At 34.7% G+C, this 12,836-nt stretch overlaps 2 protein-coding genes across 6 annotated transcripts; both read right to left on the bottom strand.

The window, feature by feature from the left end:
• Nucleotides 1–4,825: 4,825 nt before the first annotated feature.
• LOC115974450 lies at nucleotides 4,826–7,417 on the bottom strand. Of its 3 annotated transcripts, XM_031094826.1 has the most exons (4): nucleotides 7,174–7,417; nucleotides 6,999–7,126; nucleotides 6,463–6,633; nucleotides 4,826–5,049 (listed from the first exon to the last, which is right to left on the bottom strand). In XM_031094826.1, the coding sequence occupies exons 2-4, from the start codon at nucleotides 7,092–7,094 to the stop codon at nucleotides 4,966–4,968; spliced, it is 351 nt and encodes a 116-aa protein (XP_030950686.1). In that variant the 5' UTR covers nucleotides 7,095–7,126; nucleotides 7,174–7,417; the 3' UTR covers nucleotides 4,826–4,965. The 3 variants fall into 3 exon arrangements, with proteins under 3 accessions (XP_030950686.1, XP_030950687.1, XP_030950688.1); XM_031094827.1 differs by lacking the exon at nucleotides 4,826–5,049 and adding an exon at nucleotides 5,475–6,198 and having other exon boundaries at nucleotides 6,999–7,417; XM_031094828.1 differs by lacking the exon at nucleotides 4,826–5,049 and adding an exon at nucleotides 5,475–6,165 and having other exon boundaries at nucleotides 6,999–7,415.
• Nucleotides 7,418–8,373: 956 nt separating this feature from the next.
• Nucleotides 8,374–11,341, bottom strand: LOC115974449. 3 transcript variants are annotated; one of them, XM_031094824.1, is made up of 3 exons: nucleotides 11,172–11,341; nucleotides 9,915–9,968; nucleotides 8,374–9,539 (listed from the first exon to the last, which is right to left on the bottom strand). In XM_031094824.1, the coding sequence occupies exon 3, from the start codon at nucleotides 9,084–9,086 to the stop codon at nucleotides 8,571–8,573; it is 516 nt and encodes a 171-aa protein (XP_030950684.1). In that variant the 5' UTR covers nucleotides 9,087–9,539; nucleotides 9,915–9,968; nucleotides 11,172–11,341; the 3' UTR covers nucleotides 8,374–8,570. The 3 variants fall into 3 exon arrangements, with proteins under 3 accessions (XP_030950684.1, XP_030950683.1, XP_030950685.1); XM_031094823.1 differs by lacking the exon at nucleotides 9,915–9,968; XM_031094825.1 differs by lacking the exon at nucleotides 9,915–9,968 and having other exon boundaries at nucleotides 8,374–9,514.
• Between the last annotated feature and the right edge of the window lie 1,495 nt (nucleotides 11,342–12,836).

Below are 12,836 nucleotides of genomic sequence, written 5' to 3'. Positions count from 1 at the left end.
CCTTCATCCGAAATAGCAATGGTTTCCTCCTCTTCAATCGTCAACTTCATCTTTTCAAGACTATCACACACATCATCCTCCATTTTTCTTAAAAAATTGAAATAATTACTCTTCGCACACAGCCAAGGGAGGGAGTACTCGTACTAGTACGAGAGGGAGAGCTCCACGTGAGGGAGAGTAATTTAATAATTTTTTGCAATTGATATTAATTTATATGCAGACAATTGGATATTTTTATGTGGGGCCTCTCTTAATATATAGTTTTTTTCCCTTCGTTTATTTATGTGTATTTTATGTTGTGGTTATTATTTATTAGGATTTTTTTTAATGGCTTGTTATTAGGAAGTTTTTTTCCTTTTTTTTTCCCCTTCTTTGCTATGATACTAACTGTATCAGAAGTTACCATGTGTTGTATTGTATGCGAGTAGAGTTAACACTGTTATACAGTTAGTTGGTTACAGTAGTGGATGTAGTTAGTTAGTTAGCTTTGGGTGGGAATTGGTTAACCGTGAGTGCTACTATGATGATCAATGAGAGGTATCCAAGAAATTAACCCAAGTTTGTTCTCTCTATCCTTCTCTAATATCTCTCTCTTGCTCTGGAGGTTGTTAGTTACCCTCGAAGTAATTGTCATTCTCTTCTATCCCCATTCTTCCTTCCTTCCATTTCTGAATTGCCAAGCACTTTACATTCTTTTGTGGGTTTCTTTTATGTCCCACTATTAAGCAAATGTTTTTGCTTTTGCATGGAGTTGAATTTAATTTTTTATTCTTAATGTAGTAAGGAATGGTGTCTTTTGAAGATGGTCTATGTTTGCGTGTGAATTGTGGTTTGTGGGGATGTAAATGATTTGATTTTATTGTAATAATTAGGTGGGTTAGGAAAGGGATGGATGTATATTTATTTTATTTTGTGGCTCTAGAATTTATCAAGGACCTAGTTGCAGTACAACTAAATTTAGTATATGATGAATTTATTGGTACAATAGAAAAATTATTAGGTACTTCCGGAGTACCATAAATGCGTACTTCTTCTCTCACATAAATGGTGAGTCTCACCATAAATTTAATTGGTGGGACCTACCATTCATGTGAGAGAAGGGAGTATGCATTTATAATATTCCAGGAGTACACAATAATTTCTTGGTACAACACTAGAAGAATTACAATATTAAAAGCTACGGGTTTCTGGCCTTTAATATTAAAGGTTAAAAAAAAAAGTTTATTGAAGTGTTTCAAAAGATTTCAAAGTTACAACTGTGGGGGCTAGGGCCCAAAATAATGTATTGGGTCTTGGGCCTTGTCTAAGGACATTAACAAGTCCGAGGAGGAAAACATGGCTTAGATGATCTAAGTTACAAATCTCATCAATGGGAGATAAAGGGAAGACGGTCTGAGGAGGAACTCCTTCTTGGACATGACAAACACAGACCAAGTGTATACTTAAGCAATTGAAGTGCACCCCCTGAACACGTAAGAGGGAAGAAAACTCAAAATATCTAAGAAAAAACTGCCACCACCACATTAAATGCACTGCAGCTACTTCCCTGGCCGCAATAATGTGGAGAAGACCCCTAAACAGTGCTGCCTTAGCTGTCACAACTCATAAAAAGCTGAAAAGGGGTGTCTGATGGGATGGATACTCAAGTGGGGATCTAGGTGATCAACAAATGTAAGGTCTAGATGATCAGGAATGACCTATATAATGTGGAAGAGCCCCCATGAAGTAGGGGGCAGAAAAAGAGGGAGAGAGAATACACTAACATGCAAAATAACACTAATATGGTGATTTGTATTTCTACATTAAATTTTGGTCTCCTTGGACGGAAGGTCCTTTGATCACAATAACTTTTATTCGTATTTGATTGCTTCTTAACTCTGTGCAAGCCATTGCCCAACTCATCTAAACCTAGTTCTTTGACCCATACTCTACAAAATTTATTATATTGGGCCTTTTGGACTAGGATTTCATACATTTAGGCTTAGGCTCCAAACTTTGACCTTACAACAACATATTTCAAATTTTGAATTTAATGTTTCTAGAAATTTCAAATCCATGTTAAATTTTGTGTTAAGTATTAATTTCTTTTAAAATTACTTTAAAGTACAAGAGAGTGGAAGTGAAAACTCAAGAAAGTGAAATCTTTCTCATCAATTAAGTTCCACTTTAATTTTTGTACCAAGTATTTCAATAAATTTCAAAATTGCAACAAATTTCAATTTTTGAATAAATTGTTTTAATACATTTTATAGTGTTACAACTTATTTCAATTTTGGTATTGAATGTTTTAAGAGACTTCAAGTCCATTTAGATTTTGTTTCAAGTATCATTTTTTAATATTCATTAAAAATAGTTCAAGTCCATTAATGAATAAATTTTAAAGAAAATCTTAGAATGTTTCAAAGGTATATTTTATAGGAAAATTATTAGGTACTCCCGGAGTACCATAAATGCGTACTCCCTCCTCTCACATGAATGGTGGGTCCCACCATGAATTTAATTAGTGAGACCCACCATTCATGTGAGAGGAGGGAGTACATATATATGGTACTCTTGGAGTATATAATAATTTCCCACATGGATGATTAGTTTTTGGCACATCCCATGTTTCTATCTCTTCTGAAGATAAGCTTTTTTGCAGATTCATGTGAAGTGAAAGCCGAGTAGCCTTCTAAACGTGTTGTGTGCTAATAATTTGTTGATGATTGCTCCTATCTCCAAAATGTATCCAAATTTAACCAAGACTATTTTCAAATTTTCATTTGATGGGAAAGAGTGATTTCAATGAGATGTGCTCTATCTTATCAAAATTTTTAGAGGGTAATGCTTTCACATCAAGAAAGACTACAATCAGCTGTGAGATGCATAACAATACCTTGAAAATAATCCTTCATATTTTCATTAAACGATCTTTAAGTGAATAAATCCAACACGTTTTGAACAAGCATACAGAGATTTTTCATCAACAAAAATGACGTCCCTGAGTTCCATCTAGTTCTTTCTCTGATTTTTGGCTATCGATACCATTGCCTCCATCACCAACCTAGACACGGTCCCAGAGCTCGTTGAGCAAGTCTATGATACAAACCCCAAAAGAGATCTTATCATTTGAGAGCGCTATACGCCTATACCAGTTTTGGAGTAATTTTTGGAGGTTGCCAAGTGCCATGGAGATCAATTGAGGTGGGATATATATGTTTATGTTGTACATAAAGGTATAGAAATGAATTATATGAAAAATGAGGTGGGAAAATTAGAGTAAAGAAAGGAAGTTTATGAATATTCTGTTGAGGGACAAAACATTTAATAAGATGGTTGGAGAGAGTTAATGACCATTACTTTTTATCTATCGTTAAATTTAATAAGAATCAATGGTTTAAAAATTGTGTAACTCTTATATTTGAATATATATATATATATATATAGATATGTATTATATGAACCTTTTCACTTTGCTTATTAGATAACTTTAAAAAATAAAAAATAAAACAATAGATTGGCAGTGTTTGGTTCGTGATGATTATTATTTATCATCAATTCAAAAAAAAAAACATATGTTCTTTTTTGGGCACAAATTGAATTCGATTTTAGATTCATCATTTGACCAAAAGAGATTTTTACTAATTAAAATAATTAAGTAAAACTTAAACGCTACGTATTGGCGGTATTGCATCTTTTGAAGATATCTTCAAAAGGAACCATATATATTTCTTATATTTTTGTACTCCTATAAACACATTGTACACATTGATTTCGTTTTCCTCTTTCTTGCTTTCCTAGGATAATGATCTGGCGAAGTCACTTGGAGCTGACTCTATGAATTCGGGGGTCGTTATGTCCAGCATATTACATAAATTAGTAAGCATTGACAAAAGGGAAGGCAGATGATCAGTCTAAGAAAGAAGAAAGCAACAAAGAAGCAACATCATCAACAAACAACTCCCAAGAACTAAAGAAAGACGAGAGCCAGGAAGAAGTAACATCAGAAAGAAGCAAGTCTCATGTATCCTCTACAAAAAAACCACAAGAAGCTGCTACAAGTCCTACCATAAATCTTGTAACATTAATTCTCTCACTAGCACAGAAGGAAAGCAAGGTAGAACTAGCAGTACGACATTACCATTTATGGTGGTAAAACAATGAGCTATGCCTATTCAGTCTGGAATATGGTGCTAGCCTGTTTGATGTAGCTAATTTGGAGGAAAAGAAATACCCGCACTTTTTAGGATGTTGAGAAATTTGTTGATCTTTTGAAATCTTTGTTAGTTGCGACATTGTTTGGGTGGTCTCATATTTGGGGTTCCACGTAATGTATTTCCGTATTTGATTTCTTGCAATTTGTTTTTGTTTCTCTTTGATTTGTTTGTATTTGTTTTAAGTACAGTTTGTTCATCGTCGTGAACATGATGTACTTTTTTATTAATGAAAATATCTATTACCTATAAAATATATATTAAAAAAAAGAAAAGAAAAGAAAGTGCAGGTGGTACCTGGAACCTACTTGTTAATACCGCACAGTGATTGATTTTGATTCATGCTTAAAGAATGAGAAATAGAGAATTTGTTTGTAGATGATGGTGACTTGGATATAATTTCTCTGATATTGAGTTTAACTTGAGCTTAGAGCATTTTAATGTCATTGTTCTCAAAATCCTCAGAAATAGAGAATTTGTTTGTGGACTCTCAAACTGATTTGAGTTTGTCTTTCATCTATCTTTTGTAATTTATGATTATTTATTAATAATAATTGTCATGTAACAAGACCACTGCAATCAGCTGGGTCATTAGGAAGCTATTTGGAATCTTGTACAGAGTGCAGACAGTGTTGGCATGCATGGATAAGCACTGCATTGTAACTGCTTCAGAGATCTTCGCAACAAATTCAATTTGAAAGTCATAATTATACATGAGATATAATGTTGACAACAAAAGCAAGGCGGGATTTAGACCCTTCATTTTGAACCTCTAATCTGTGCTTTCCTTCCTCTCAACACTTGAACGACTAAGTACAAGTACACCAATTACAATGAGAAGGGCACCTGAAAACCACTGTCAAACATACCTTCTCATCAGAATTGCTTTCTTAGTATTGCACCTAATGTTTTGAAGAGAATAAAACTCCCCAAATAAGAAGAATAAACAATACAAATTAAGTATCACTAACTAATACTAACGTTTCTAATCAAAGATAAGAAATCAATAGCAAGTGTTTTGAACTCCAACGTTCAAGACTGAAAAGTGAATCTTCAGTAACCTTGAAAAACTCCACCAGTGACAAAAGTTAGGAACTAGCCAGCGTCTTAGAGGGCGTTTGGATTGCGCTGAAAGTGGCTGAATGCATTGTTGCGTTTTCCAGCTCCTTTTTTTTTTTTTTTTTTCAGCCGCACTATTTGACCAAGTCAACTGTGAACAGTACATTCATGCACTGTTCACAGACCCACAAATTTCACTTTTCAGCAACTTTTTCATTAAAAATGGGTCCCACGATACTATTCACACATTTAAAAATTATTTTGCTACAGTGTTTTCAGTTTCAGCAAAAATAAGCTTAATTCACACATTAATTACCTCTTGATAAGATTTTGAAGATAACTATCATATTTAAACAAACAGTAATTTTTTATGCCTTTCTCTATCTCAAGGAAACCAGAGAAACATCAAAAGTAGAAACAAAAAGTGTAAATTATCATAGGATTCCAGAGAAAACATGGGAAAAAAATATTTAGGAGACATAGAAGACAGCTAACTGGTTTGAGAACTTGCATGGGAAGCTTCACACAATCAACAGCATAATAAAGTATCTCATATCAAAGGCTCTATGTAATACACAAAAGTGCAGCTCTCTAAACCAAATGCCTATGCCTTCCATAGTTATTTCTACTAGCCAGCATCTCAAGCTCCATTCTGGACATAATACAAGAGAACCTAAATGGAGTAGCAAAGAATAGCGTAAAAACATATTATCTTATAAGACTTGGTCAGAAGATAACTGGCCATTCTCAATAATGGAAGAGAGTGTGTCATATAGGAACATCACAGATTTGCAGCAACTGCATAAATAACTCACGGGCATTCTTGCCATTCTCCTGAGCAGTTAAGCAGCTCTCAAAAACCAATCTTGGTGTAGAAACATCTTTGTTCATTTGTTCACTTTCTTTTGGTTACCTTGAATCATTTTCCACACTTATCATCATGATTCTACCATAATTTAATTCACGGTCACAACTAGAGGAAAACAAAAAAAACAAAAAAAAACGAGGGGGGTGTATATATCACGAAGTTTATCGAGTGCATTCATCATTTGCATACAAAGAAACTAGCATTGCATGTATATAAACTTTAATGAAACTATTCCATGGTTAGGAGCAATAGGTATTTATGCATATAAAACAGAAATCTAGAGACTCTAAAATGAAACAATCTGTTATTAAAGCAGCCATCAGCTAATTATCCATAGTATACCTTAAACGATAACGCTTCTTCAAACAAAAAAAATCCAGCTAGACCTGAAGAGAGGAAGTTTGTAGCAAAGTTCGTCACTGTAGCCTGGAGAGATGAGAGAACTTTGAGGCTGTTCACATAGCATCCCCACATTGTCACATTGAAAAATATGACAAGACCAAATTTAACAAACTGTTTGGAAATGAATGAGAACTGGTTAGATATCAATACATGTGAATATTGGTATGCACAAATGCACATGTTGTATACAGTATATACATGAATATTGGTGTTCTTGAAAACAATTGTTCCTCTATTAGTCATATTTGTTTGTGTTGCTCACTTCATGTTTGTTGAATTGTCTCACACAGACTATACTAACCAACAAGATTTGCCCAGTTAACTTCTTCTTCTTTTTTTCACAACACACAAAAAATGAAGAAATGAATAAAAGAGAAACATAAATTGGAGCAGATATATGGAATTAAAGTGAAATCCAATGAGATTGAACAGAAAATTGGACCGAGAAATATAGGGTAAAGAATCAAAGAAGGTACCTGAGAGGTGAATAGCTTAGCGGAAATGGCAGCAAGAGCAGCGGTAAGCCCAGCTAAGAACGCCCATGCGTATCCTTTCCTCTTTCTACCTTCCATCGCATTCGCACCCTCAGATCACGATTCACACCTTTCGTTCACTAATGTCTCTAGCTATGGTTTTTTAAATTTCGGAAATTTTCAAAAACAACCCTATATTTTTTATTGTGCCAATTTAAACCCAAGACTTTTACTAGAGTGACAATTAAGACCACTCTCACCCGGTTAAACTACTATTTCTTACCAACAAAAAGTTCAATGGCCTTGAAAGAAATGCATAAATTAGAAGGTCTGTAGTTCTATTCCCTCCTTTTAGGCACTAATGCACGTTTTATGCCTGTATGGGTTGAACAAAGCAATACTTTTTTGTGTGTGTGAGGGGTTTGATTGTCAAAAGCCTGAAAGTGCAGGGTTTAAATTGGCACAATAAAAGTGTAGTTTTAATTTGCAACATGTATAAATCTACAGTGTTTTTTTTTATTTATTTTTTTTTAAGGATTTTCCCCTTTAAATTGTTAGTGAATGATGCTTGGAACCTATTTGTAAATATAGTGTTTTTTTTAATATTGTATTTTTTTTACAAAGATTTTCCCCTTTAAATTGTTAGTGAATGATGCTTGGAACCTATTTGTAAATAGGTCACAGTAAGTGATGGATTTTGACTCATGTTTAAAGAATGAGAAATAGAGAATTTGTTTATAGATAATGGTGAATTGGATTTAATTACTCTGATATTGAGTTTAACTTGAGCTTGAAGCATTGTAATGTCATTATTCTCAAAATCCTCAGAAATAGAGAATCTGTTTTCTCTCACAAAAGATCTTCTATGAAAAAGCATACCACATACCTAAGCCAAATCTGTCATGCTGATTTGAGTTTGCCTTTCATCTATCTTTTCTAATTTATGATGAAATAATACTACTTGTCATGTAATATAAGACCACTGCAATCAGATGGGTCATTAGGGAAGCTACTTGGAATCTTGTACAGAAAGTAGTGCAGACAATGTTGGCATGGACAAGCATTGTAACTGGTTCAGAGACATGTTCAGGAACTAGTGACTTTCATGAAAACTGTAGTAGATGATAAGAAAAGCTCATTGCCAGTAGGTTAGGGAGTCTGTCCATCAGTTATGTTGAGATTAATTGCTAAGTTCCCAGAATGAAAGTGCAGCGTAGAGTTCATGAGAAATTTTACATGGACACCCCACAATAAATTGCCTACTTTGCTTTGGCAGTGCCAAAAAAAGACTTTAAAGTATGACACCACATAAATAAAATGGCTAGTAAAAAATTCCTTCCGTTTCTCCAGAAATTGCAATCTCATCCAACGTAAATAATTCTCAAATGTAACCCACAATAATAAGCATGCTTTTTCAAAGAAGTATATAAAACTGATTCAATATAAATAACTTAGCAAGGAGTAAATAAAAAAGATGAAGCTAAAAATCGTATGAAGATAGATTCAGAAGATGTTACATCATTGACTACAAAATCTATCCAGGATCTTGCTCAAAATGAAGTCCTGTGCATCAGTTTACTTAAGACGATCCAACCAAGCCTTCTTCCTAGCATTAGACATACTCATGAATATCTCTCTCCAGTCTGCTGAAACAAATTTATCCATGGCCAACCTGTAGGTATTGTCGTCAATAGCACCAAGGTTCTTAAGCGCAATCACACAGTTCGGAAGGGAAAATTCATGGTATGGGGTCGCAGATTTACCCTCCTGCTGCTTACGTTTTTCCTTTTCCTTCATCATGGCTACCCTTGCTTCCGATCTTAACTTAGAATACTCAGAAAATGCCCTAATTGCATCAGTAAATTGACTACAGCTATCAGCTTTCCTAGAACACTTCCTACCCCTGGTCTCTAAATGCATAGGACGCTTCCCACTACGTGTGGTGCACTTCTGACTCACTATCTTCTCATGGCCATCTGGACTATCAAGATCCACATCAACATAGATTGCATTGAGATACTCCTCATCAAGCTCACACTCCTCATCTGTGTCTGGTACAGGTTCGTTAGAAGAAATAGCCAATACACCCATGGTAGCTATTCTGTTGAAGAGAATTCCCAACAACTTAAAGTGCTCGCAACCCTTCTCTTGGAATTTCTCAGCATAAGGGTTTGCAAACCACAAAATGGTTTATGTAATGTAAGTTACATTACTTACCTGAAGTTAACTTTCCCAAGTTTTAGGACTTGTGATAACAGTATTTGTCTCAGCATCCCAACCAAACCCATTTTGTTGTATGAGTTGAGAAAAAACACAGTATTTTTGCCTCAGTCTATTAAATGTAGCTTTAACTTGTTTCAATTTGAAAGATTGCTTACCCCATTCATTCAGTTCTTCTAAAATTTTGCACCAAGTTATATGTTTAAAAATGCCCCTTCGCATATTTCCTTTGTGCATTTCCTTCACCATAATGTCTATAAACAACTTTTCAAGCTTTGCCGGCCAAATCTTTGCATCTTCTGTTTCATAAAATCCAGTTGCCATCTATATTTAGAACATATTAGTCTCACTAACACTATGACCATGTTGATCATTAATCAGGAAAAGCCACGTATCTAAGCCTAAGTCATTCAATACTTTGACATTCATTCAACAAGAGGCATTAGTAAAAACTTAACATATACCCCAACCAGACACATTCATGGCCACCCATGAATCAACCAGTCCACAACTAATCTACGAAATTCAGGCTCAAACCATCCTCCATTCAATAAAACAGCATATAAATTACATGAAAACACATCACATGCAACACTCAAAACACATACAAGCTGCATACACCAAATAAATACATTATAGTTTTGCAAGTTTGTGCATGTATGAACATATTCACAATATTTTAACATCTAAAAATCTTACATGATGAAAATCACCCAATTCATTGATGCAGCTTCCCAGGCCCCCAAACTGCAGCTGTGGAGCATTGTGCATTCGCATAAATCATTGAATTTCAGTGGCAATTAGATTTTTTAAAAAAAGAAAAGAAATTATGAAGGTAGTCAAACCAGTGCAATGCCAGCACAAAGGAGTAATGATTAGAGTAACAAAAACATGGAGAACATGTTTAGCTGTTACTCACTGACTCACTGTGTAATTTTCAGTTTGGAAATTTAGATTTTCTATGTGCTGGGGATCTACATGCAATGCCAAGCGGAGTTCATACCAAATAGCTTCAAATATTGTAGTAAAGAAAGAAATTTGAAACACAGAAGTAACTCCTAATAGTGCTTCAGACTTGAGCCCATTTGTGTGTAATGTCATATTGAACTAGATTATTTGGGGGGCACGGAAAGTCTGGATTGATGGCAATGTTAAAACATGAGAACTAGTTATAAAAAATCTGGAATTTAATGAACTGCAAGTTTTTTATTTTATTTTATATTTTTTTATACAAGATATAATTTTTCCTCTAACCTAATCTAAATGTATATGTATGCGAAGCTTCCTTCTGGAGACTTGAACCCCGGTCCTTGCCTCTCACACCTCACAAACACTTATACTTGTGGAGTGACCACCGCACCAAAAAGTGCACGGTGGTATTGAACTGCAAGTTTTAAGAATGCTTTACTCTATAACTATTTCAAATATAATTGAATAAAGGAAAAGAATACATGTGGTAGAACCTAACTAATTTGTTGAGGATTTATAGTTGACCTTAAAAATTTAAGACTAAGGTTTTGTTGTTGTTATTGTATACCGCCCTAGTAGAGATTCTTTAACTGAGAAAATGCCTATAAGAGAGAGGAACCAAACAGCTAATTGTTACATTGGAATTGCAAACTAAGGTAATAGCACAAAATAATAAACAGTCTAGCATGGGAACAGAACACTCAAACCTTAACTAAATTAAAACACCTTTCACAAATGAACACAAACCCACCATTTGAATAAAGTATATATATAAATACATCAAACTCAAAAGGCCAAATGCACACAAGACCCAACGAAACTATTCACAAGTTAAAACTCCATAGCACAAAGGTAATCGTACAAATCTGAAATCATTTTCTCACCCAAATTGAAAAAATGCCAAACACATCTAATATATGCCCAATAGAGCAAAAACTATAAACACACAACAATTTGATCGGTTGATGGGAGGAGAGGAGGGCTTACCGGCGGTGATGGGTGGAGAGAGAACGCGATAGATCGGTAGCGGCACACTTCAGACAAGCTGGGCGATAAGCACAATAAATTTTTTAGAAAACACCCTTAATTTTCTCAAGCTTTTTTGTAAAACAGGAAACGAAATACACCCAACCAAACATTCATCATGGCGCGGTTTTTTGTTTTCTGTTTTTTAAAAGGTTATAACTTATAACTAAAAACGTGTGCTCAAGCTCAACTAGGGATGGCAACGGGTCGGGTTCGGGCCGGATTTTTGCATATCCAGGCCCAACCCGCGGGCCAAGACCCTAAACCCGAACCCTACCCGAATAATAATCGGGTTTTTTTTTCGGGGCCCAGACCCGCCCCGCCGGGCCCCGCGGGTCCCGTTTAACCTGTTGGGCCCAAATCTAGCCCAACTAATTTTTTTTTTTTTTAAAACCCATTGAGTTGTTTTTGGCCAGATTGAAGCCCATTTATTGGGCAGCCAATTTAAGCCCATTCTAGGCATTATTAGGCATCCAATTCAAACCCATTCAAGGCATTATTAGGTAGCCCATTCAAGCCCATTCATTGGGCAGCCAATTTAAGCCCATTCATTGGGCAGCTAATAAATTATAACTATAAATCAATAAATCACCAAACATCAATAAGACAACCAATTCAAGCCCATTTATTGGGCAGCCAATAAATCATAACTATAAATCAATAAATCACCAAACATCAATACATCTATAAATCAATAAATCATAACTAAAATCACCACCTAAACATAACAATAAAATAAATCCAATAAGTCCAAGAACTAAATATCAAAAGTCCAACAAGTTCAAGAAATTCAAAAATAAAAAGTTACAAAACAAATCCTACAAGTGTAAGAAATTACAAAATGTCTTATCCTCCACAAACCAACAAATTAAAAAGGCTAAAAAATTACAAAATGCTAAAAAGGCTTAAAATAATTACAAACCAACAAATTAATCCAACAAGTTTAGGAAATTAAAAAGACTACTAAATTAATACAAACTGTCTAATCATCCATAATTGTGACACAACTTCCATCCTCTTCATTAGGCTCCCCATCATCAAGAATTGTTTGAAGGGTACAATCTCCGGACATAGTTGAAGAACCTACAATAACAATGAATTAAAGAATGAAATATCAAATTGTAACTAGCAAATATAAAATTACAATTTTAATTTTATAAATAGAAATTAGACAATTACTAACCGTTGATTTCATTCCATAACCAATTCTGAGCACACATCATTGCCTCTATAGTCTTGGGATGTAGTCTACTACGGTGTGGACTTAAAAGTCTCCCACTAGTGCTAAAGGCCGATTCTGAAGCAACAGTTGTAACAGGAATGGCTAAAATATCTCTTGCAATCCTTTGTAAAGTAGGATACTTTAAACCATTACTTTTCCACCATCCCAAAATATCAAAATCTTCACTTCTCTTCAACACTCCCTCATCAATGAAATGATCAAATTCCATTCTAGCACTCCCATGTTTCTTTGAACTACTTGAACTATTATTCACAAACTCATCAAAAGATGACATTGCCCCACTCAACCTAAATTTCATTTGTGCCACAGGGCTTGAAGTACTAGCAGGAATATGGGAACTTCCTTCATTATCTACAGAGGACTCATTTATATCTCCATACTCA

Source organism: Quercus lobata, chromosome 2 (genome assembly GCF_001633185.2).
Source record: "Quercus lobata isolate SW786 chromosome 2, ValleyOak3.0 Primary Assembly, whole genome shotgun sequence".
NCBI classification, from domain to species: Eukaryota; Viridiplantae; Streptophyta; class Magnoliopsida; order Fagales; family Fagaceae; genus Quercus; species Quercus lobata.
Note: the sequence above shows the minus strand (reverse complement) of the source record. Positions and strands in the feature narration are given on the sequence as shown.

Bases quoted from the DNA above. Each gene is read 5' to 3' on its own strand.
- LOC115974450 (XM_031094826.1), bottom strand. From the start codon at position 7,094: ATGGAAGGTAGAAAGAGGAAAGGATACGCATGGGCGTTCTTAGCTGGG. The intron at 6,634-6,998 runs GTACCTTCTTTG...ATTTCCAAACAG, and splicing joins CTAAGCTATTCACCTCTCAG to TTTGTTAAATTTGGTCTTGT. The intron at 5,050-6,462 runs GTATACTATGGA...TATGTTTGACAG, and splicing joins AAGAAGCGTTATCGTTTAAG to TGGTTTTCAGGTGCCCTTCT.
- LOC115974449 (XM_031094824.1), bottom strand. From the start codon at position 9,086: ATGGGTGTATTGGCTATTTCTTCTAACGAACCTGTACCAGACACAGAT.